Source organism: Orycteropus afer, unplaced genomic scaffold (genome assembly GCF_000298275.1).
Source record: "Orycteropus afer afer isolate SDZICR_OR568_19922 unplaced genomic scaffold, OryAfe1.0 scaffold00196, whole genome shotgun sequence".
Classification (NCBI taxonomy): Eukaryota; Metazoa; Chordata; class Mammalia; order Tubulidentata; family Orycteropodidae; genus Orycteropus; species Orycteropus afer.
The window spans coordinates 419,122-444,362 of NW_006921783.1; the positions used below are offsets into that span (position 1 = coordinate 419,122).

Genomic DNA, 25,241 nt, shown 5'->3' on the forward strand with positions numbered 1-25,241 from the left:
GTCTCCCTGTGCATAAGCAGCCCTTCTTTCTCCCATGATTGTTCTCTCCAAGGAGTATATTCCAAAGCAATTCTTAAAATGGTTTGCTCTCAACACAGAAAGTATAAAGCTCTTGCATGTAGTTTCATCCATTACAATAGGCATGTACAGATAAGAGAAAATTGGATTAAAACAAAATACAATAACCATGAATATTTCCATCTAAGAGAAAGTGAAACATGTTAAAGAACTTATCAGTAATGTTTTAGATCACTGTTAAAACAAACAAACAAAACAAAACCAAATAACTATATAACAGCATGCTTACAGTATCATGTTAGTAAGTGAATATGGAATTTCTACATCTTAAGATTATAGCATTAAATTTTTCCAGTTGACTTTTAAGGAGAGTTGTTATTGTTGTTGTTGTTGTTATATGCCACCGAGTTGGACCCGACTCATAGTGACCCCTCCTTGGGTTTCCAAGGCAGTATCACTATGGAAGTAGATTGCCCAACCTTCCTACTGAGAAGTGGCTGGTGGGTTTGAATGACCAGTTAGCAGCCATATTTACTAAGGTGACTGTAAGTAAATCTTCTGACTCCTCCATGCGTTCATTCACAATGTAGGCAGCTAAACACGCAGGCAGCGTGAAGAGATAAAAAAGCATTTCTGGTCCTACTTTCAATAAATTGCAGAGGCATAATATTTTTCCAAGTTCCTTTTATTAACAAAAAGTGCAAACTGTTTTGAACAAAAGTAAATTATGAATCACACCATTCAGCAAGACATGGAAAAGTGAACAATTTTCATTAAGTAAAATATATGCAGATGAGAGAGCTATCTCTCACATGTATATATAGTCAGGCTTTTTCAATAGTTTCTTAGTCAATGTTCAGTGTAATTTTCACAAACAATATAGCAGCTCAAACACAAATGCAGGAGCATCATGGTAAAATTGGCAACTATTTTAGGCTAATGGTGAGTATGAAGGAAAACCTTCTATTATAGTCTCACTTTCATGCAAATAACTGCATAGTATGTGTAAGTCTTAAAATATATTGACACTAAAATCAATGTCCGATTGACCAAAATAAAGAAGAAAAGAGGATTTTAAAATACTGGTTGCACTACAGTTTTTTGTAAAAGGCATAAGAAATTAAGTAAAGTTAAATGATTTTATATGTATCCCCACATGACTAGGAACATAATCAATCCATGTTAAATGAATTCACTTAAAATTACATTTGTAAAAGTCATACAACAGAAACATTATGTGCCAATAAACAATGTGCCTGCACTTCAAGAAGTGAGAAAAGAGAAATAAATTAACTTTAGCCTGTCAATATACTCCATAGAGGAGATTCAGTTTAGTGTTACTTCACTTACTCACACAAAGCGTTTACAAGGCAGAATCTACTGGTAGTTCTTCTGTTCACTAATCCGTAGGCATTAACGAAGCTACACACTATTTATTAAAACCCAAAACATAAAGGTGGCCCTTTGAACGTGACTGATCAACTAGCCAGAAACAGATGTGCACGGTGCCGAGCAGCCTACTAGATACATGCACTGTCTCCAGGTACATTTCCTGCCAGCTAATTGCCCTTCTGTTGCAGAAGACAAACTGTCTTTTGGGAATATACTAATTTACTCAATTAATTTCTAGAACTACACTGTTATTTCATTACATTACAAAGAGCACTTCCCACGCTGTTAATATTTCCCCCCAGGTACTACTATCTTACATACTTTTTAATAGTTTCAGAGTTATTATTTCTGGCAGAGATAATGCAAAAATAAGACCAAATCTGATCATTTGACTGATGGAAAACTGGAGCACCAACTACAGCAAATTTCAGGGTCAGGGCAGCTTGGGAGCCAGGTCTCTTGATTAGGCAATTACCTTCCACTGTTTTCATCAGTACTGAAGTGGAGATCTTCAGGGCCTATTTGTTCGCCATCAGGAAAACTGGAACATGTGTCTAAGATAAAAAAGTAGAACATTAAAACTAAACAACCCACTGCCATCGAGCTGATTCCAGCTCATCATAATGCCATAGAACCAAGCGGAACTGCCCTACGGGGTTTCCATGGCTGTACATCTTTACAGAAGCAGACTGCCACATTTTTCTCCCGTGAAGAGGCTGGTGGGTTTGAACCACCAATCTTTCGGTTATAGCCAAGTTATTAATCACTGAGTCACCAGGGCTCCTCAGAACATTAAAAGCAGATATATATTTTTTAAAGAGCACCATTCTCTTTCCCAGGCATCAGTGATCTTAATAACTGTTATTTAAGTGCCAGAGATGTGCTGGGTAATAGACAAAGCTTTTTCTTCAGAGAATTTGTGATATGAGTCAGGTGTAAGCAAACATAATGGGACAATAAAGGAGAAAAAACAAAATGTGTGAGAGACACCCACAATTAAAAGATGAAAAGCATTGCCTCACTTCGTTCTCCTGGAAAGCCTGTGGGGGCAGCAGGAGAAGGGAATGGGAAACAGCAATGGTGCACACTCAGGACTCAGACTCTCTAAACATTAAAGTACTTGACAGCCAATCAAGCTGCACACACAAACACCACCATAAATGCCCACCAGCACTCACAGTAACTTGCCCAAAGTCTGGCTGCTGCTTTTAGAAGCCAAGGAAATTATTAAAGGTGCCTTAGTACTTAGAAATTATCAAATGGTTGCGTTGAAACCAAGACTAGAAATTAAGGAAATAAGTAAAATATAAAGCTATTAATAGCCTGACAGTAACAAAAGAATGAACATTAATGTCTCTAGGTGACTTTAAGTGATCACTGGATGACTTCTCTAACTTTTCAGAGCACCCATTCCTCACTAACCAACATGTTTAGGTTCCAAAGACCAGGTTTTTATGCAAAAATAAAGGATGAGTACATCAGATCAAAAAATGGAGGAGGATTACATCATAATATAATTGCCAAACTACTGAGAACATGGCCCAGCCAACGGGACTCATAACCTTAACTATCACAGCCAGCATTTACTCTTGCCTTGCACTTTGGCATTTGTTATTGTCAGATGTACATCGTTAATGTGCAAAAACTCAGACAGCAGACTTTTCCTACTGTCGTAAATAAGCAATGTCAGATAAATGTGAAAAGTCAGTAAGTGAGGAGTAGTACACACCCTTTTACCATTCAACCTGTACTTTGGAAAATCTCCTCACAGTCGGATGATGGTTATGGTATACTGAGACAGGAGAACATTAAGCTGCCAATAAACATGAAATTTTAAATAAAATAAATTTTAAAATAAAAGTAGAACACAAAATTATACAAATAAAACAAGACAAAAATTAATAGTAGGGAGATGTACCCCTTGGATCCATCAATCATGAGATAGCAGAAGGGCAGCTATGTGCATACAGGGAAAACGGACCGACAGGAATGCACAGATAGGAAGGGCACAGGGAAGGGCAGGCGCAGAGCAGATGGGAGGACCGCTTCTTACGGCTGGGGATTGTCATCGGGGCCACGAAACCCAATGCGCATGAATTATTCAGAGTAAAACAAATCTGCTTTGTAAATGTGTACCTAAAAAACATAAAAATTTTTTTAAAAAAATTAACAGTGGGTTTCTCTCAGTGACTTATTTTTCCTAAGACTTTTTTTTAAGAGGAAGGGGAACAAAAATAGATGATTCTATAATCTGCATGTACTTCTAAGAAACCAGAAAAGGGTATCTTTGAAAATATTACTTTATGGATTGGCTAAAAATATCTAAGGAAAGAAAAATAATAATAAAAATCAAACATCTGAAAACTCCCCAAGGGTCAGCAAACATGACAGAGGCAGACAGTAAATATTATAAGCATTGCAGGCCACTCATGGTCTTGGTTGTATATTACTGTTTCTTTGTTTTTATACCCTCTTTACAATGTATAAACAATTCTTAGGTTACAGGTTGTACAAAAATATATTGTTGACTCCTGTTCTGCCCAATAAGTAGCACTTATCAGATGTCTAACCAAGGCAAACACCATCACTATTTTTTCAATACTCACCATGTAATTACCTATAAAATGTTGTCTCACATACGACAATAATTAAAAGAAGCAGAGAACAAATTAAAGAAAAAAGAGAGGAGACGGTTTATTACTTTAGATGGTATAACATGTCTCACCTTCATCTGGAGGCTGCGCCATGAAAGAGTCATTAAAGCCACCCATGCCGCCGAGCTCTTCTTGCTCCTCATTCTCAGTGTCACATTCAATATCACTGTCGCTGCTCATTCCTGGCAGGAAAGAAAGGAGGGGTACGTCTCTGACAAGAAACCACTGCAAGTGAAAGGAAAAGGAAATCTCCTTATGTACTAAACGGAAATTCCTATTGATTGTCAACATAACGTAAGACACCAACCAAAGGAAAAAGAAGATGACTACATCAACCTCAATTCTCTTTAGTTATTTAGAGCCATGGCTGCCAATGTGGCATCCACCACTTGTTTCTGTAAATACAGTTTACTGGAACACAGCCATTCACTTACATATTATCTATGGCTGTTTTTGCTTTGACAGAGTTAAAAAGGTGTGATAGAGCTTGTGTGGTCCACAAAGTCTAAGATTATTTACTGTCTGCCTCTTTACATAAAAGTTTGTTGATCCTGATTTGTTGCTGTTAGTTGCCACTGAGCTGGGTCTGCCTCACGGTGACCCTAAATGCACCAGAAGGAAACGCGCCTGGTCCTGTGCCATCTTCACGATCACTGCCATGATTGAGTCCACTGCCGTGGCCATGGTGTCAATCCATCTCATTGAGAGTTCTTCTCACTTTCATCGCCCATATTCCATACCATAAAACAAACTTCAGCACTCTGGCCATAAAGGAATTAAGCTATAAATTGGTAAAATCAGAAAAAGCAACTAATAAAATCCAACACACCCAATCCTGATAAAAACTCTCAGCAAAATAGGAACAGAAGGGAAATTCTTCAACACAATAAAGGGCATATATGCAAAACCAACAGCCAACATTATTATCAGTGGAGAGAGACAGAAAGCATTTCCCTTGCAAACAGGAAACAGACAACGATGCCCTTTATCACCACTTTTATACAACATTATACTGAAGTCCTAGCCATGGCAATAAGGTAAGAAAGGGAAATAAAAGGCATCCAATTTGGTAAGGAAGAAGTAAAATTATTCTCATTTGCAGATCATATGATCCTATACATAGAAAATACCAGAAACTCAGCAAGAAAACTACTGGAATGAACTGAAAGATTCAGCATAGTGGTAGGATATAAGAAAAATGTACAAAAATCAGTTGGATTCTTCCACATCAACAAAGAGATCTCTGAAAAGGAAATCAATACCATTTACAATGTTGTTGTTGTTGTTATGTGCCGTCAAGTCAGCCCCGACTCATAGCGACCCCTCCTTGGGTTTCCAAGGCAGTATCACTACGGAAGTAGGATTGCCCAACCTTCCTTCCGAGGAGTGGCTGGTGGGTTTGAACCACCAGCCTTCTGGTTAGCAGTCAAGTGCTTTAGCCACTATGCTACCAGAGCTCCTACCATTTACAATAGCTACCAAAAATATAAAATACTTAGGAATATATCTTCCCAGGAACATAAAACATCTATACAAAGAAAACTACAAAACACTACTACAAGAAACTGTAAGAGATCTATATAAAACCTCATGGATAGCAAAACTGAACATTGTGAAAATATCAGTACTGCTCAAAGCAATCTATAGATTCAAACAATCCTGATCTAGATTCCACTAGCATTCTTTAAGGACATGGAAAAACCAATCACTAATTTAATATGGAAAAGAAAGATAAGCAAAGCACTACTTAAGAGTAAAAACAAGGTATGAGGTCTCACATTCCCCAACCCCAAAACCTACTTACTATACCACCACAGTAGTCAAACAGCCTGCCACTGGTACAACAACAGATACACAGACCAGCAGAAACGAACTGAGAACACAGAAATAGATCCTTCCACCAACGGACAGGTGATCTTTGAAAAAGGCGGAAATTCACTAAAGGGGGAAGAGACAGTCTCTTTGAACAAATGGTGCTGGCAAAACTGGATATCCATTTTCAGAAAAATTAAACAACATCCATACCTCACACCATATACAAAAAGTAACTCCAGCTGGATCAAAGACTTACATGTAAAACCTGAAAATATGAAGTTCATCAAAGAAAAAATAGGAGCGAACTTAGGAGCCCTAATATACAGCAAAAAGAGACCATCAAAACAAAACTAAAAATGTACAAACAACAGATGATAAACTAGATGGCTGGGACCTTCTAAAATTATATTCTTGTGTATATCAAAAGATTTCTCCAAAAGAATGAAAAGAGAACCTATAGATTGGGGGAAAATATTCAGCAAGGACATATCCAACAAGGGACTTCGGTCTAAAATGTATAGAAAACTCAAATACCTCAACTCAAAAAGATGAACACTCCAATTCAAAAATGGCCAGAAGACACAAACAGACACTTCACCAAAGAAGATATTCAGGCAGCCAACAAACACATGAAGAAATTCTCACAATCATTAGCCATGGAAGAGAAGCAAATCAAAACAACAAGATATCATTTCACCCAAGCAGTAATGGACAAAGTTCAACATGACCATACACCTCCCCCCAAAAAATACTGGCAAGGGTGTGGACAGAATGGAACTCTCATACACTGCTGGTGGGACCGCAAAATAATACAACTATTGAGAAAAACGGTATAATGCTTACTTAAAAAGTTGGAAACAACACATCATTTGATCCAGCAATACCACTACTATATAACCTAAAGAAGTAAGAACTAGTACATGAATGTACATGAATCTATGCACGTGTGTGTTCATCACAGCACTGTGTTCACAATATCCAAGAGATGGGAACAATGTAAGTGTTCATCAGTGGATGAATGAATAACCAAACTATGGTAAATACACACCTAAATAATAACAGAATCTGTGAAACACCTATAACAAACATGAACTTGGAGGACATTATGCTGAGTTAAATAAGTCAATCACAGAAGGACAAATACTGTACAAGTCCACTAGTGTCAAAAGTCAAGGAAAGGTTTACACACTGAAGGAAAGTATCTTTACTGGTTACCAGAGATGGAATGGAGGGGAAGAAAAATTGCTAGCTAGGTAAGAAACATGTATTGATCTGGGTAAAGGAAAAGGCAATATACCAAAAATGAATGACTAGCACAATAACACTAAGGAAAAGGAAGACACAAAGAGGTGCGAGAGGTACAGACAACAAAAGCAAATACTGTCACATATACAATACTGCATTATTAGTAATGATAAACATCAATTTACTGGTGGATATATATGTAGGCAGGCCTGAAAACCAGGTATGGGTAGGTAAAAGACAATATACCAATGACTATATACAGGCTTGGCAGATATTTCTACATATATATTTGTATGTGTTATAAGAATGTCCATATATATAATAGAGCTAACAAGGAAAACTTAACTTCTTAGCCACAGCCAAACACCTTGAGGGCAAAAGTTGCTGTGTCAGCAGACTTGGACCAAGGTCATACCAAACCAAAACAAACTCACTGCTGTTTGTTGGATCTGACTCATAGCAACCCCTCCTTGGGTTTCTGAGGCGATATCACTACGGAAGCAGATTGCCCAACCTTCCTTCTGAGGAGTGGCTGGTGGGTTTGAACCACCAGCCTTCTGGTTAGCAGTCATCAAACTCAACTGGCATAACATACTACACAAAGTCATTGTTCTACATCCTACTTTGATGAGTAGTGACTTGGTCTTAAAAACTTGTGAGCAGCCACCTAAAATGCAACTATTGGTCATTCAGAGCAAAGAAATGTGAAGAAAATCAAGGACGCAAGGAACCAATTAGTCTGAGGGACTAGTGAACCATGGAAACTTTAGCCTACTCGATAGGATAGAACAAAGAATTTTATTGATACTTGATGGGAAAATACCATAATATACAGATGACGCTGCATCTGATATATGAATACCATCTTCTCTACTTCTCCGTACCTAGCGTCACATGCATCTGTTATTGTCTGACTGCTTTCAGCATCATATTTCATTTACCACCAAAGCATCATCACTAATGCCCTTCCTATGCAGTCTTCCTATAAAATACTGGAACCTCTGATATGTTAGAAATTAGCACTTTCTTTCTCTCTCTTTAAACAAGAGATACAGAGGATGGATCAAGGACGAACCATCTGAACTTCACCACTGTCTTTCCTAAAGCTCCTTTACAACCTAATGCTGAGGAACAGATCGAGGAGGAAGATGGCTTTTTCAGGTAAGTTTATTTTCTTCAAGCATTTCTTTACAGACAGTACAAATTCATGAGGAGAAAAACACTGAATAACTGTAGTCCATACAGATATTTGTGAGTGGTTGTTATTGTTAGGTGCCGTCAAGTCATTTCCGACTCATAGCGACCCCATGCACAGCAGAATGAAACACTGCCCGATCCCGCGCCAGCCCCACAATCCCTGCTATACTTGAGCCCATTATCGCAGCCACCGTGTCAATCCATCTCGTTGAAGGCCTCCCCCACTTTCGTCGACCCTCCACCCTACCAAGTATGACATCCTTCTCCAGGGAATGGTCCCTTCTGACAACATGACCAAAATAGGTGAGACAAAGTCTGGCCATTCTCACTTCCAAGGAGCATTCTGGCTGCACTTCCTCCAGGACAGATCTGTTAGTTCTTTTAGCAGTCCATGGTACTTTCAGCATTCTCAGCCAGCACCACAACTCAAAAGCATCAACTCTTCTTCGGTCTTCCTTATTCATTGTCCAGCTCTCACATGCATACGAGGTGACTGGAAATATCATGGCTTGTGTCAGGCGCATCTTAGTACTCAAGGAGACATCCTTGCTCCTCAGCACTTGAAACAGTTCCTTCGCAGTTGACTTTCCCAATGCTACACGTCATCTAATGTCCTGACTGCTGCTTCCGTTGGCATCGATTATAGCACCAAGCAACGTGAATTCTTTGACAACCTCAATCTTCTCTCCATTTATTGTGATGCTGCTCATTGGTGCAGTTGTGAGGATTTTTGTTTTCTTTATATTGAGACGTAATCCATACTGCAGACTGTATTCTTCAAACTTCATCAGTAAGTGCCTCAAGTCATCCTCTCTTTCAGCAAGCAAAGTTGTATCGTCTGCATATCTCAGGTTGTTAATGATTCTTCCTCCAATCCTGATGCCATGTTTTTTTTTTCATATAGTCCAGCTTCTCAGATTATTTGCTCAGCATATAGATTGAATAAGTATGGGGAAAGGATACAACCCTGACGCACTCCCTTCCTGATTTTAAACCACGTAGTATCCCCTTGTTCCGTTCGAATGACAGCCTCCTGGTCAAGGTACAGGTTCCTCATAAGTACAATCAAATGTTTGGGAATTCCCGTTCTTCTCAATGTTGTCCATAATTTGTCATGATCCACACAATCAAACGCCTTTGCATAGTCAATAAAACACATGTAAACATCTTTCTGGTATTCTTTGCCTTGAGCCAAGATCCATCGTGTGAGTGGTAGTAACTGGTAAAAATGAACAACACATTTTTAACAACTCCAGAATTTCCTAATTTGCCAATAACAAAAATGCCATTTCATGAGTTCCAGCTGCACAGCTGCAGGTGTTACCTGATTCTTTCCTGCCCCTCTTTCCACCGCTTTTATCTGGTACACGTGTTCTACTTTTTATGTTCTTGTTTTTATAATTTCTTCTAAACAACTTGCCTTTACCAAGCTTTTCCCAAACATTCCATCTGATTTTTATAGAAATTACTTTTTTACACTTGTTTTACTGGCATATGTGATATTTAATGAAATTATGCAGTTTGAGTACCAAGTAATCAGCACTGTGTCTGAAAACAAACAGCGCACTGCTCTACTGGTAGGACTGGAGGCCTGTGGGCCTATGGCAGTGGCTCCCAGAGACCAGTGAACAGAGCCTCGGGCATTTCTGTTAGGGCTAGAGAGCACCAGCTAGTCCAGCCAATCTGTGAAGTGGACTTGTTAAAGAGTTTCTACTGTATGTGCTTCTCCAGCTAACATCCTTCTCAGGCCAGCTCCCAGTGCCCTGTGAATACCATTCCACATTATTTCCAATATAGAGGTTCAGCAACTTCCATTTTCACACCAAACCAGCTTGCTGCTGGTTTATACCTGGGTCAGAACTAAGAAAACAAACAAACCTTCAAGAATAACTTTGGAAGGCTTTAAAAGGCTAAATAATTTGGTATCTGTAGTTTTCAAGGGAGCTCTGGTGGCACAGTGCCTAAGGCACTTGACTGCTAACTAGAAGGCTGGTGGTTCAAACCCACCAGCCACTCCTCGGAAGGAAGATGGGGCAATCTACTCCTGTAGTGATACCACCTCAGAAACCCAAGGAGGGGTCACTATGAGTCAGATCCGACTTGACAGCAGTGAGTTTGGTTTTTGTAGTTTTCCGCCTAGAATTGCAAATTTCTTCAAGTCAAACAAATATCCTTGAATGATGGTTCCCTTAACAAAAAGTATAAAACTGAAAGAAGCCATGGAAAACAGGGTCCTACAATTCTTTCTTCTAATTTCATTACAGGAGACAATCCTCCAACAAAATACATAAAATACAACAACATATACAGAATGGTAACTGTTGTTGTTGTTAGGTGTCACTGAATTGGTTCCAACTCATAGTGACCTCATGCACAACGAAACGGATTACTGCCTGGTCCTGCACCATCCTCACAATCATTGCTATATTTGAGCCCATTGCTATAGTCACTGTGTCAATCCATCTTGTTGAGGGTTGTCCTCATTTTTGTTGACGGTCCCTTTTCCAGGGACTCATCCCTCCTGGTAATATGTCCAAAGTACTCCATCCTCACTCCAAAGGAGCTTTCTAGTTGTACTTCTTTCCAAGACAGACTTGTTCTTTCTTCCGGCACTCCACAGTATATCCAATATTCTTGGCCAACATCCTAATTCAAATGCGTCAATTCTTCTACAGTCTTCCTTATTCACTGTCCAGCTTTCACATGAATATGACGCACCTGGAAACGTCATGGCTTAGGTAGAGCGAACCTTAGTCCTCAAAGTGACATCTTTGATTTTTAATATTTTTAAAGAAGCTTTTTGCAGGGGATATGCCCAATGCAATACATCATACAATCTCCTGAATGATGCTTTCATGGGTGTTGATTGTGGATCCAAGTAAAATGAAATTCTTGGCAACTTCAATCTTTCCTCCACTTAGCATTATGTTCTTTATTGGTGTGATTTGTTTTACACTGAGGTACAATTCTTACTAAAGACTGTAGTCTTTGATCTTCAATCATAAGTGCTTCAAGTCCTCTCCACTTTTAGCAAACAGGGTGTGTCATCTGATTATCACAGGAAGTTAACAAGTCTTCCTCTAATCCTAATGCCATGTTCTTCTGAATACAATCCAGCTTCTCGGACTATCTGCTCAGCATACAGATGAAAGGATACAACCTGGACCCACACCTATTGTTTATTTGTGTTTTACTGACTGCAAAAGCATTTGATTGTGTGGATCATAACAAATTATGGATAACACTGAAAAGAATGGGAATTCCAAAACACTTAATTGTACTCATGAGGAACCTGTACATAGATCAGGAGGCTGTCGTTTGAACATAACAAGGAGACACTGCACGGTTTAAAATCAAGAATGGAGTGCGTCAAAGTTATATCCTTTCACCATACTTATTCAACCTATATGCTGATCATATAATCAGAGAAGCTGGACTACATAAAGAAGAACATGGCATCAGGATTGGAGGAAGACTTGTTAACAACCTGTGATACACTGACGACACAAACTTTGCTTGCTGAAAGTGAGGATGACTTGAAGCACTTACTGATGAAGACTGAAGACTAGAGTCTGCAATATGGATTACACCTCAATATAAAGAAAACAAAAATCCTCACAACTGGACCAGTAATCAGCATCACAATAAATGGAGAAAAGATTGAAGTTGTCAAAGACTTCATATTACTTCGTTTAACAATCAACACCAATGGAAGCAGCAGTCAAGACATCAGACGACGTACAGCACTGGGCAAATCGGCTGTAAAGGACCTCTTTCAAGTGCTGAAGAGCAAAAATGTCTCCTTAAGGACTAATGTGCACCTGACACAAGCCATGGTATTTTCTATCGCCTCATATGCATGTGAGAGCTGGGTATTGAATAAAGAAGACTAAAGAAGAGTTTTTGAGCTTTTGAGCTAAGCTTTTGAGTTGTGGTGCTGGCGAAGAATGCTCAAAGTACCAAGGACCGCTAAAAGAACTAACAAATCTGTCCTGGAACAAGTACAGCCGGAATGCTCCTTGGAACCAAGAATGGTCAGATTTCGTCTTACCTACTTTGGTCACGTTGTAAGAAGGAACCATTCCCTGGAGAAGGATGTCATGCTTGGTAAGGTCGAAGGTGAACGAAAGAGAGGAAGGCCCTCAACAAGATAGATTGACACAGTGGCTGCAACAATGGGCTCAACTACAGCAAGGATCGTGGAGCTGGCACAGGATTGGGCAGCGTTTCGTTCTGCTGTGCATGGGGTCACTATGAGTCAGAGATGACTCGGTGGCACCTAACAACAACACAGGCTTGATGTTTTTCTTCAGTTCTTTCAGTGTGAGGAATGCTGAGCATGTTCTTCTCTTTTGGTTTCCTGGTGAGGTACAGTAGCCATTTATATTGTTGGGAGAAAAGTATTTGCAATGAGTAAATCTTATAAAATTCTATCATATGATTTTCTAAGACATTTCTACCACTAAGGCCATATTTTCCAGCTACCCATCCTTCTTTGTTTACAACTTCTGTATTACAATCACCAGTAATATCAAAACATCTTGACTGCATATTCGATCAATTCAGACTACACACATTAGTAAAAATCTTCCATTTCTTCATCTTGGCCTTTAGAGGTTGGTGCAAAAATTTGAGTAATTATCAAATTAAGTGGTCTTCCTTATAAGCATATGGATATTATCCTATCACTGAAAACTACCCAAATGAAATAATCAACAACAAAAATCACTAGTGATCCTAAAGTCTGATGTTTGCCAAAACTCAGAATTAATAATTTAACTTGTGTATTAGTTAACTGTCTGTTTTTTATAATGCAAAAAGTAAATTTGCCAAATTTTCTTGTTTATAAAAGTTTTTAATTCTACCACAGCCTTGATGCATGGATACTTCTGATATTCTGTCCTTCATCTTTAGCAAAGAGAAACACTTTTCCTGCTCTAAAAACTGAAGTGTGACATTTATTATTTACAGAGAACACAACTGATTACTTCTGTGAAGCACCACCTCCACCTTGTGGGCCTTCATGGAACTATAGCTGACAGCATTAAAGCCCCCATTGCTGTAAAGTTGATTTCAATGCATAGTCAGTCTACAAGTCATGCTAGAACTGCCACTTAGGGTTTCCAAGGCTGAATCTTTACAGAAGCAGACTGCCACATCTTTCTCCCATGAAATGGCTGATGGGTTTGAACCACCGACCTTCCAGTTAGCAGCCAAGCACTTAATCAGTGCACCACAAGGGCACTCAACTCCATTGAGCTCTTAAAATTCCAGGTACAGATTTGACCTCTTGGTACTAGTGTTGGTGTTTTTTAATTCCTGACAGGTATTAGTATTAGGAGTCAGGAACAAGGAGCTGTAATTCTTGGGAATTCTCTGGAATCTCTGGAGTTCCCCAAAGCTCAAGTTATATTTTAAATATTCCAATGTTTTAAAACTCTTTAGTTATCACATGAGTATCTTTTTAGAAAACTGTTTAATTAGTAGTATTTAAAATAATGCCTCAAGTAATATTCAAATTCTAGAAAACACCTGAGAACATTACTAGGTAGTATTCAAATAAAGTAACATTCAGACCTTTAAGAAGGTTTCAGTACTCCACAAAATCACAGATTGAAAACCCCAACTTAAGGATTTACATTGCTTTCTAAATGTGTTATTTCTCGGAATACCACTCATAGGATTTGTATAAAGTATATTCTGTATAATAAATTCATTAATATTTACTTAGCAGCAAGCAGGGCAATGACCGCACACTAATAAAATGGCAGGAGCTGTGAGCAGGACTGAACTGACCATGGCTGCTTCTCTTCAAGCTGTTCCTGTCCAACATAACCTTTGAATCCAGTTATCAGCACTTCCAGTTTTTATTTTCAACTTGACATAACTGGATTCCTTCAAACCAGTAATATTTCTCTGTTAACTGTTCAGAAACATTCTTTTAAATGAATTCTTATAGGTGTAAATAATAGTAATTTATTCTTTTTCTTGATTTCTTGACTTATTTTTCTTAGAAAACATTTATTTCTCAAAAAAATACCAGGAAGGAATTTTCACTTGAAAACACTACTTGGTCACTTACCAAGTACTAAGATCTGCATGTTCCCTTGCTTTGTGAATGGGGTAATAAGAAAAACACACTGGTCTCTTGCTCTCTAGCTGAGCAATTTGCCTATCGAGACAATAGGACCTGTACATTCTATTTCCATCAATATAAGAGGGATTAACATGTAACATAACATCAAACAATTTTTCTTTCCAGAGCTGCTGCCAAGAAACAGGCCACAAAGCTATCTGCTGTGCCTTCCTTCTTATAATATCTACCCGGTTGCATTAAATATTGGTTAAAACAAACTAGTGAATGCACCCATATTTCACCAACTTTAAGACGTTTAAATACTGGTGCTTTCTTGATCTCACCAGAAGAAATCAACAGAAGGTTTTCATACAACTGGCTGCCACTGATGACAATTACAAGATACAATTAAATGCGAGGTGCTTCAGAGATGTTAATGTAAAAAAAAAAAAAACAAAAAAAATTCTGCATCATAAAATAAGTATTTCTATATCAATCACCTGTCACATTCTGGAACACTCACTAGATGCTCAGTTTTGTCTAAAGCTAATTTTTCAATTATAACTCCCTTAATTCAAGGGTACTCAAATTTCAGGTGCTTGGAAAATAGATTAACCACTAATTACCTCCAAGATACTTTGTATACTATCCACTAGCTATTCAACTGCCTTCCTCCTTCTGAAAGAACCTTAATATTGTTCAGGTGTCTTTCCTCTTCTGCATGGCAATGTGGAACCAGTGGGGTGAGGAGGAACAAATAACCAGTTTTGCTCACCAGTCACTTATTTAGGAGTATGACAGGATGCTCCCTGGAAGCGAGAATGGCCAGACTTCGTCTCACCTACTTCGGTCATGTTGTCAGAAGGGACCATTCTCTGGAGAACGATATCATGCTTGGCAAAGCAGAGGGTTAATGAAAAATGGGAAGGCCCTCAACAAGATGGACTGACACAGTGGCTGCAGCAATGGGCTCAGGTAGAGCAAGGATCATGAGGCTGGCACAGGACCGGGCAGTGTTTTGTTCTGCTGTGCACAGGGTCGCTGTGAGTCGGAGCTGACTCAATGGCGCCTAATAACAACAACAGCATGATACAATCTGACCAATGAGATATAAGAAGTTGTTTAGAAGTTGTTGGAATGCTTCTGGGAAAAGGTTTCTTTACTGATAAATACGGGATTGAAACAATCCTCTCTCATGCTTAGAGTACTGTTATAACTCCTTACGAAGTTTGGAACTGCACAACCACCTTGCCACCCTGAAGAAAGTGAAGAATTGCATAGCAAGAATATAAAAAAACTTCAGTTCCTGATGACACTGACTGGCTAAATTTTACAACCCTGGAAATGGCCATCCACAGTTAAGTGAGAGTCTATGTTAACTGAAAGATTTCTTGTTTTCCAAGAGAGTAAATGTTGCATACTGTTTAACCCAGTTGAGTTTTTGCAACTCCTATTAGAAGCTCCTTCATCAATACCCCAAATAGGTTCAAAAATGGTAGGTAATCAGACTTGCATTCCTGACACAGGCTACCAGCAAGGAAGTCTGTAACAGACATGTCACAGCTTTCTGTGTTTTGAACACCCCCAACTTAATGGAAAGGAATCTGCTTCTTCAGCAGGAACTGGATCAGAGCACAATTTCCAGTTTTAGGCAGAACAAGAAAGGAACTGGCCAACCAACAGAAGTTATCGACTGAGAAAAAGACAAGGTCAAGCTTCTTAGCATCAGGCCAGTAAATGCAAAGTTGTTCCATGTGGTCTCAGAAAGGGCTTTTCCTTTCACCGTCGTGTGTGTCTAAGACAAAAGTTCCACTTTACTGATGTTCCAGGACAATGAAGAGACCACTTCAGTGCCCCCAATTCCCAGCTAGTGACAGCAGAAGTGGTCCCCAATTCCCAGCTAATGATAGCATAAAGAAGCTTCATTTTGTATCTTCAGACAACCGCCCCTCAAAAGAGAGAAATCCACGATGATCGGACACAGAAGAATTTCTCTATGCATTCTACTAAATGGATTTGTTTTACCTAAACCTGAATACAAAACAAACCTACTCTACTTTCTACCAAGGTGTATAGGTGTGAAAAATACAAGTTTCCTGAGAAATGACTCCTGCTGATGACAGAATAATCACCACAGCAGTTAAGCAAAGCTTCATTCTCTCAAAAACAAAGCAGAAAGAAAATGGAGAACAGAAATTTCAAATTCCCATCAAATCCAGACTTTCTGGAGCCATAGAGGCTATATGAACCGCTGAAACTAATTGCCCTGAGATAATTTTTAAATCTTAAACCAAAAATACTCCCTGAAGTCTCCTTAAAACTTAACAAAGTTTAGCTTCACTAGTGAGGAATGTGTACCTTGAGCACTGTGCTCTTTTAAGAACTAACCACGTGTGATCAAACTGACAACAGTAACTTGAAAGACTAGAGAGGAAACTTAGGGGGCAGTGAGGTTATGTAAACTCAGAACAACTCAGAAAAAGAAGGTAGAATGGTTGGCACAACTTGAAGAATGTAGACACTGTCACTGAATTACACATGGAGAAATCACTGCATTGGTGTACATCCTGCTACATACAGTTTCAAAAACAAAAATACTCAAAAAAAAAAAAAAAAAAACCAAAAAACGAACCACCGTACTTCCTTTTTTCAGCCTTATCTGTTAGTCTCTTCATTGCCCTTCCTGAGACTCTGTTTAGACACCGACAAATGTCAAGGATGTACTTCTGTGGCCCTGTTGATTTGCATTTTTATAGCAACTTTTCGTATTAAATTCTAGGTGCTTTATATCACAGCACACCTTATATTAAAGATTAAAATATGTACCTAGTTTTTAGCAACCAGTAAAAGCACAACCAATAAAAGACAAAATAGGTAAACTGGGCTTCATCAAGATTAAAAACTTCTGCATATCAAAGGACTTTATCAACAAAGTGAAAAGATAAACTACAGCTGGAAGAAAATTTGGGGAAACAATGTATCTGATAAGAGTACCTCTACAAAGGTAGAGAAACCATGACCTAGATCATAGGCTCAGGAATTTTATTAACAGTATTAAATGCAATATCAGGCAAATTGTTGTTGTTGTTGTTGTTATGTGCCATCGAGTCAGACCCGACTCACAGCGACCCCTCCTTGGGTTTCCAAGGCAGTATCACTACGGAAATAGATTGCCTCATCTTCCTTCCACCTCATCTTCCTTCCGAGGAGTGGCTGGTGGGTTTGAACTGCCAGCTTTCTGGTTAGCAGTCAAGTATCTTAGGCACTATGCTACCAGAGGCAAATTAGAAGCATTTAAAAAAATTCTGCCTTCAAAAAAAAAGAGCCCATAATTCCAGCATAGGCTACAAAAACTTAACGTAATGTATAACCAATGTGTATGCACATATCCAAATCCAAACCAAACCCACTGCCCACTGAGTTGATTCTACCTCATAGAGACCCTTTAAGACAGAACAGAACTGCCACCAGAGGGTTTCCAAGGCTGTAAATCTTCATGGAAGCAGACTCCCTCATCTTCCTACCACAGAGAGACCGGTGGGTAGGAAGAGCTGACCTTTTCATTAGCAGCCAAGTACATTAACCACTGTACCACCAGCGTCGCCAATATAAACACACAGAAAGTAGGTAATACCCACAGGTTCTTTCATAAAGACCATGAACCATAATGTTTCCTTTCTAATGTTTTAACAATCCGTACTACACTTTAAAAATCCTTTTCACTTAACATCTTCTACTAAAATAATGCTGCCTACTACAGGAGCACCAACTAGGAAAGAAGAACAAGAAAACCTCACAATGATAGCACCCACTAACACCCTCACACAGGGCAGCCAGAGGGAGATGGTGGCACCTGTGTATTTGCTTTGAGCTACGATTTCATCCATCATTGACATTCAAATGAAAAAATAATAGTAAGAAAATAGACAGTTTTTTGCTAACATAGGAAGGACACAAAAAGTGTAATAAACATGCCATTGTTTTATGCACGTTTTGTTACTCAAAAGTACAAAATGTTTTCTGTGCTTTACATAAAGAATAATGAATTTAGAAGAAAGAGCACGCATGAAAAATACTGGAAAGCGTAACTGAGGGTGAACTGGTAGAGAACTGAGGTCAGTTACCATAAGGGATTTTTAAAACAGTTGACACACACATGGAATCTATTAGACAAGGAAAACAATCCACAGACATTAATCAAGGCTGACTTTAAAAACAAAGTAGTTAAGATGTCACATTCTAATTAGTTGTTCTGAGGTCCACCTTCCCCATAGAACTAGGAGCATTATCTAATTCATCTCTGCGTATCTAAGAGAATATCCCAATGCCTGGCATTATGCAGGTAGCTTAACACATGTCCTGGATGAGCAGATGAATTATCTGCAGAGTTTCTGCCCTATAAACACTTCTTCTAGTGAGACACGTCCTTTTATGTAGCATATCACCTATTTTGCCTTCCTCAATCTTAATCAAATTTATTGGCACAATAAATGCTATGTCCAGCTCAAGTATGTCTGATAGCAAATAATGTCTCAAAATAAATTTTTATTAATCCATCCATTCCAATCCCACCACCCTCTCCAAAAAAAAGGTAAGTATCCCCAACCACCCCACGACCACCATGTAAATCATTATTCCTTACCTTCCTCAGGGGCAGCTGAAGCTCCTTCAGGTAGTATAGGCTGTAACTCCCCAGTTTCAGAATTATTTTCCAAATCACTCATTTGTATTCCTTCCAGATGTCCTCCTTTAGCATTAGTCCTGAAAGAGGGAGAAAACAACTTGATATTTTTGTATAACTGTTGTTGTTGTTGTTATGTGCCGTCGAGTCGGCCCTGACTCATAGCGACCCCTCCTTGGGTTTCTGAGGCAGTATCACTACGGAAGTAGGATTGCCCAACCTTCCTTCCGAGGAGTGGCTGGTGGGTTTGAACCGCCAGCCTTCTGGTTAGCAGTCAAGTGCCTTAGCCACTATGCTACCAGAGCTCCCTTTGCATAACTAGTCGGTTATATAAGGAGCTCTGGTGACATAGTCCCTAAGGCATCTATCTGACTGCTAACCAGACAGATCGAGTTCAAACCTACCAGCTACTCTGCGGAAGGAAGACGGGCCAATCTACTTCTGTGAAGATTTACTGCCTCAGAAACCCAAAGAGAGTCACTATGAGTCAGAATCGACTAAATGAAGTGAGTTCGGTCTTTTTTTGGAGTCAATTATACAATAATTTATATTTTCTTCTTGTCCCAAAACTGAGCACCAAATTAAGCACAACATATTGGTGTTTAATATTCAAATTTTAGTTTTTAAAAATTCACTAGGAAACTCACAGTGAAAAATTATTAACTGGTAGACTGTATTGATGTCAATATTCTGGCTGTGAGTTTATGACGAAGGGTAGATACAGCTTCCTCCACAACGTACAAAATATGAAACTAGGTGCAGGTTCAACTTGAAAGGAACATGTCTAATTAGGCCAGGAAATGGGAAGAACAAGACAATCTCCAGTGATTATACCATATTTTCACTGGTTAAACTTGAACTAAAACACAAAAGTAAACCACCACCTGTCCGTTTAGATTTGATAATTATCCAGTCCTTTAAACTGTGTAAGGAGCCCTGATGGTGCAGTAGTTAAACACCTGGCTGCTAACTGAAACATGTGGCGGTCTGTTTCGGTAGATTTCAGCCTTGGAAATGGGGCAGTTCTACTCTGTCCTACAGGGTTGCTGTGATTCAGAGTCAACTCAGTGCCAATGAGCTCGTTTTTTTTGGTTAAACTGTATAAAATTAAATGAACCTAAGAGATGTTAAACTTTCTCTAAATTTCATTCAAGGTTCTTTTCAAATGTAGAATGATTCCACTGTTTAAATTTAGAAATGTATTTCAATCAGCAGATGGATTTGATGTTTCACCGAGCACATTCACAGAATATACATCCTACAATCAATCTTTTAAAAGGATGGAAGTTTAATTGACATGGCTGGGATCTGAATTTACAATCTGAATTTACGTTTCCTGAGAGAGAAATAAAGGTGTTAACTATCATATACATCCTTTTAAGAAATTCCAACTATGTGCTTGCGGACACCTTCAAAAGAGGAGGGAGAAAAGGTGAGGTTAAAGTAGAAGAGCTTTGTTATACCGAAAATAAACGTAAAAGACTTGTGAGATGTAATGGAGCCCAGCACCAATGTCTTTAAAAATATGGAATAAATTAAGGGAGAAAAGTTCCCCCACCCCAAAAGTATCTCAGGAGGCAGAGTTTATGCAAGGCTACACACCACTAGTACCCTAACTTCAGTGAAAATGAACCCTCACATATATAAACTGAACATTTGGTACTCACTCATTCTGGTTTTTTTTTTTTTTTTAAAAAAGGTCTCTGATACTGTCAAAGTTACATTTTAATGAAACAAACATCCGAGGGGAAAATTTATTTTGTTCATTTTGATGTAGAAAAAAAGGGCCAAATAAAGTTATTACCCCAAGATGACCATTTTTCTCCTTTTCTCAACAGTAGGTAAGCCATTGAAAACTGCAACCACAACAGCATCTGTATCCAAAGCTTTACATTGCCGGTCTTCAGTTTGGGGCACCAAATCACTGATTCCGGCCTGTGTCAAGGCGTGGGGACCACTGTGCCTGTTCCCGGATTGTGAGCTTCCTGGGGAGCCTTCAGAAAGAAAAGAGGGATATTCAGAAAGAAGGTAACTAAACACAAAAGTTCTCTCTCAAGTTTGGACTTTAGAAAAAAACAGCTCTTATATATATATATGCATTTTTGAACTGCAGAAAATCCTCAAAAACAATTTTAATATATGCCCAGACTTTAAGATACAGAAGAGTTAAAATTAAGGGTCCAGGATATGTAGTCTAATGACTGGATTTCTTTACTGAAGGATCTGCTGTTGTGGATCAAGGAAGTTTCACACTGAATTCAGCATTTTTGTTACCTGTTAAGATCTAAACCTACAAGATAATATCAATTTCCAAAAAGATATACACCCACCATAATTACATCATAAACATCCCAAATTTACCTTCAAACAAGGTTTGACAGTCTCCCTTTGAATGACTATGTTCTCCAGAGTCCACTGCTCTTCGAAGCGACAGGCTACCTGCTATACTGGATCGGGCTGGCTTGGGTGAACTGCTCTTTTTATTTGTGGCTGCAAAGACATTTCAAAGTACTTCTGAATATAATAAAATAGCATGAAACTCACCACCTACACAGTCAGAGGGCTATCTTTACCATGCATGGAAAGTACTCTACCTACTGTGTCTGAAAAAAAAAAGGACACTTTGTGGTCCCTTGTTGTATTTGTGCTCTAAACCAAAAACCACTTCTATTTTGCTGTTTGTGGAGAAGGGTCTTAATATAAAAAATTATAAGATTCGATAAGAAAGATCATACCAGGATATTCACCAACCTAAATGCAATTAAGCTAAGTATTAAGAAAAATACAACCCAAAAAACACTGGGAAATTATAAAATATTATAGGATTAAAAACAAAATCAATGGTGAATTAGAAACAAAAATTACAATACTTCAATCAAAAGGTTTTTGGCCAAAGCAGTACTTAGACAGAATGAAAGCCTGTCTACCGCTGCCAACCACTCTGGAAGGAATCACAAGTGGTCCTAGACAAATCACGAGAAAAATGTGGAACAAAACTCAAAACAGTAAAAAAAAAAAAAAGACCAGGCTTACCGGTCTGATAAGACTAGTAGAACTCCCAAGACTACAGCCCTTAGATACCCTCTTCAAGCCTGGAACCAAGCTTGCCCCCATGGCTCAATTTCAGCCAAACTAAAGACACACCTAGAAGGTGAACAGTAACACCAGGGAGGTATGGACTCATTAGAACAATTAACTCTACAAGATCAAAAGGGCAGCATTTGCCGAGGGATAAAGCTCAGAGTCAGGAAAGAAGGAAATGGTAAACACAGGGAGGAAGTGGGAAGTGTTGTTACATTGTATGAACTGTGGAATGAAAACCAACTTGTTTAGAACTAAATAAATTCAATACTGTTACAGGTTACAATATCAACACTGAGTAATCAAAGGTGTTTTTATACACCAATAGTGAACAATTCTAGAATGAAATTAAGACAATCTCATTTATAATAGCATCAAACAGGATAAAATATTTAGGAATAAGTATTATTAAAGAAATGCAAGATTTTACACTGAAAATTACAAAACATCAGTGAAAGAAAATAACACCTAAATAAATGGGAAGACACACTGTGTCCACTTGACTGGATTACTGAATACTGTTACAAAGGTAAACCAAAAAACAAATCCATTGCCACAGAGTCAACTGTGACTCACAGCAACCCAATAAGATAGAGCAGAAATGTCCCATAAGGTTTCCACAGAAGCAGACTACCACATCTTTCTCCCATGGCTAGTGGGTTCAAACTGTCAACCTTTGGCCAAAAATGGATCTACAAACTCAACAAAATTCCATCTGTCTTATAGAAGTTGGTAAGCTGAAACACATGTGAAAATGCTAGAGAATCAGAAGAGCAAAAACAATCTTGAAAAAGAAAAAGTTAGAGGACTCACATATCTGATTTCAAAACTTACTACAAAGCTACAGTAATTAAGCCTGTGTGGTACTGGCATAAGGATACAGGCATACTTCACCCCAGCAATAATAGAAACGTTGAAGAAGACTGAAAACAACAAATGCTGGTGAGGGTATGGAGAGACTGGAACTCTCATACACTGCCGGTGGGACTGTAAAGTAGTACAACCACTGTGGAAAATGGTATGGCGATTCCTTAACAACTTGGATATAGAAATACCATTTGATCCAGCAATAGAACTACCAGGAAAATATCCTAAAGAGGTGAGATCCAGAACATGAATAAATATATGCACACCCATATTCACTGCAGCACTATTTACAATAGCAAAGAGATGTAAAAGACCTAAATGTCTAGCAATATATGAATGAATAACCAAACTATGGTACATACGTACAATGGAATACTATACCACATTAAAGAATAATGAAGAAATCTGCAAATCACCTCATAACATGGATGAACTTGGAGGGAATTGCTGAGTGAAATAAGTCAATCACAGAAATACAAATATAGTATGAGTCTGTTATTATAAAAAGTCAAGTAAAGGTTTACAAAGGGAAGAAAAGTATCTTTGTTGGTTACCAGAGATGGGAGGAGAGAAGAGGGAAAACTGCTTGCTAGTTAAGAGACAGGTGTTGATTTGGATGAAGAGAAAGGCAATATAATAAAAGTATATGAACAGCACAGTATCACTAAGAAAAAGGAAGACATGGAGCGGTGCAGAAGAAGTATAGACAATAAAGATAAATACTATTACATACAAAATATTGCATTATTGGTAAGAGCAAACACTAATCTATGGGTAGATATGTAGAGAGGCAAGAAGATTAAGTACGGGTTGGAGAATGGGATTGTACATAGGTTTCGTAGACAATAATTGTACACGAGTATTTGTATGTGCTATAAAAATGTCCATATGCAGTATTGCGCTAACAGGGCAAAGTTAGGGTAACTTCTTAGTCACAACATCTTGAGGTAGTGAGTCTCTGGTCCTGCAGGCTCAGGACCATGGTCATAGGGGATATCAAGCTCAATGGACATAAAATACTACACAAAAACATTGTTCTACATCCTACTTTGGTGAGTAGTTACTAGGGTCTTAATAGCTTGAGAGTGGCTATGTAAGATGCAACTATTAGTCCCTTCTCATCTGGAGCAAAGGGTGAAGAAAATAAAAAACACATGGAAACAATTACTCCAAAGGAGTAATGGACCAGGAGAACCTGAGCCTATACCAGAACTAGATGGCACCTTGCTACCACTGCCAACCACCCAGAAAGGGGTCAAAATCAGAAATCTTGGATAGAATGAGAGAAAAATGTGGAACAAAACTTAAGAAAAAGAAACAAACATAAAAAAGACAATGATTACTAATCAGATAGAGACCCCTCAAGACTATGACCCCCTCATCACCCTTCAGGCCTGGAAGTGGACTCAAACCCAGGGCTAACTTTCAGCCAAACAACAGACAGGCCTTGTGTTGAACAACCACACCAGGGAGATGTGCTTCTTAAAACAATCAACCATGGAAGATCAGAAGGGTAGCATATGGAAAGGGAAAAAGCTAGGGAGGCAGGAATGCACAAGTGGGAACGACAGAGGGAAAGGGTGACCACAGAGAAGTGGTAGGAAAGCAGTTACATTGTGGAAATTATAACCAGGATCACAAAACAAAATGTGTATGAACTGTTGAATATAAAACAAATCTGCTTTGTAAAACTTCACCCAAATCATAATAAATAGCTTTTTTTTAAAAAAAAAAAAAAAGGACAGACATACTAATCAATGGAATAGAACTGACAGCCCAGAAATGAACCTATATATCTATGGTCAATTAATTTTCAACAAAAGTACCAAGCCCATTCAATGAGGAAAGAGTAGTCTTTTCAACAAATGGTGTCAGGACACCTAGATAGCCACATTTTTCAAAGAATACAGTTGGACCCTATCTGACACCATGTACAAATATTAACTTAAAATGGATCAAAGGACCAATATGGCAGCATTGAGGATGAGAAAGACATAGAGAGGTACATGGGAAGTACAGACAACAAATATGAACCCTTCTGCATATACAGGACTGAGTTGTCAGTGAAAGCAAACATGGGTATATGGACAGATAGATAGGAGGACAGGCTAAACAATTAGGTATGCCTAAATGGGGAGTGTATCCAAGATCATATATAGGGTTGGCAGACAATGGTCCTATAAGTTTATGTGAATGATCAGAATTCCCAGGTGTA

General features: G+C 38.6%; 1 protein-coding gene across 1 annotated transcript in view; it reads right to left on the minus strand.

Moving 5' to 3' along the window:
• Positions 1-1,881: 1,881 nt before the first annotated feature.
• TRIM37 (tripartite motif containing 37) overlaps positions 1,882-25,241 on the minus strand; it is a 169,340-nt gene continuing 145,980 nt past the window's right edge. The window contains exons 20-24 of the mRNA XM_007947920.2: positions 21,440-21,568; positions 20,883-21,072; positions 19,040-19,158; positions 4,136-4,246; positions 1,882-1,964 (exon numbers count right to left, since the gene is read on the minus strand). Coding sequence (XP_007946111.1) covers positions 1,882-1,964; positions 4,136-4,246; positions 19,040-19,158; positions 20,883-21,072; positions 21,440-21,568 — 632 coding nt within the window. The remainder of the gene's footprint in view (positions 1,965-4,135; positions 4,247-19,039; positions 19,159-20,882; positions 21,073-21,439; positions 21,569-25,241) is intronic.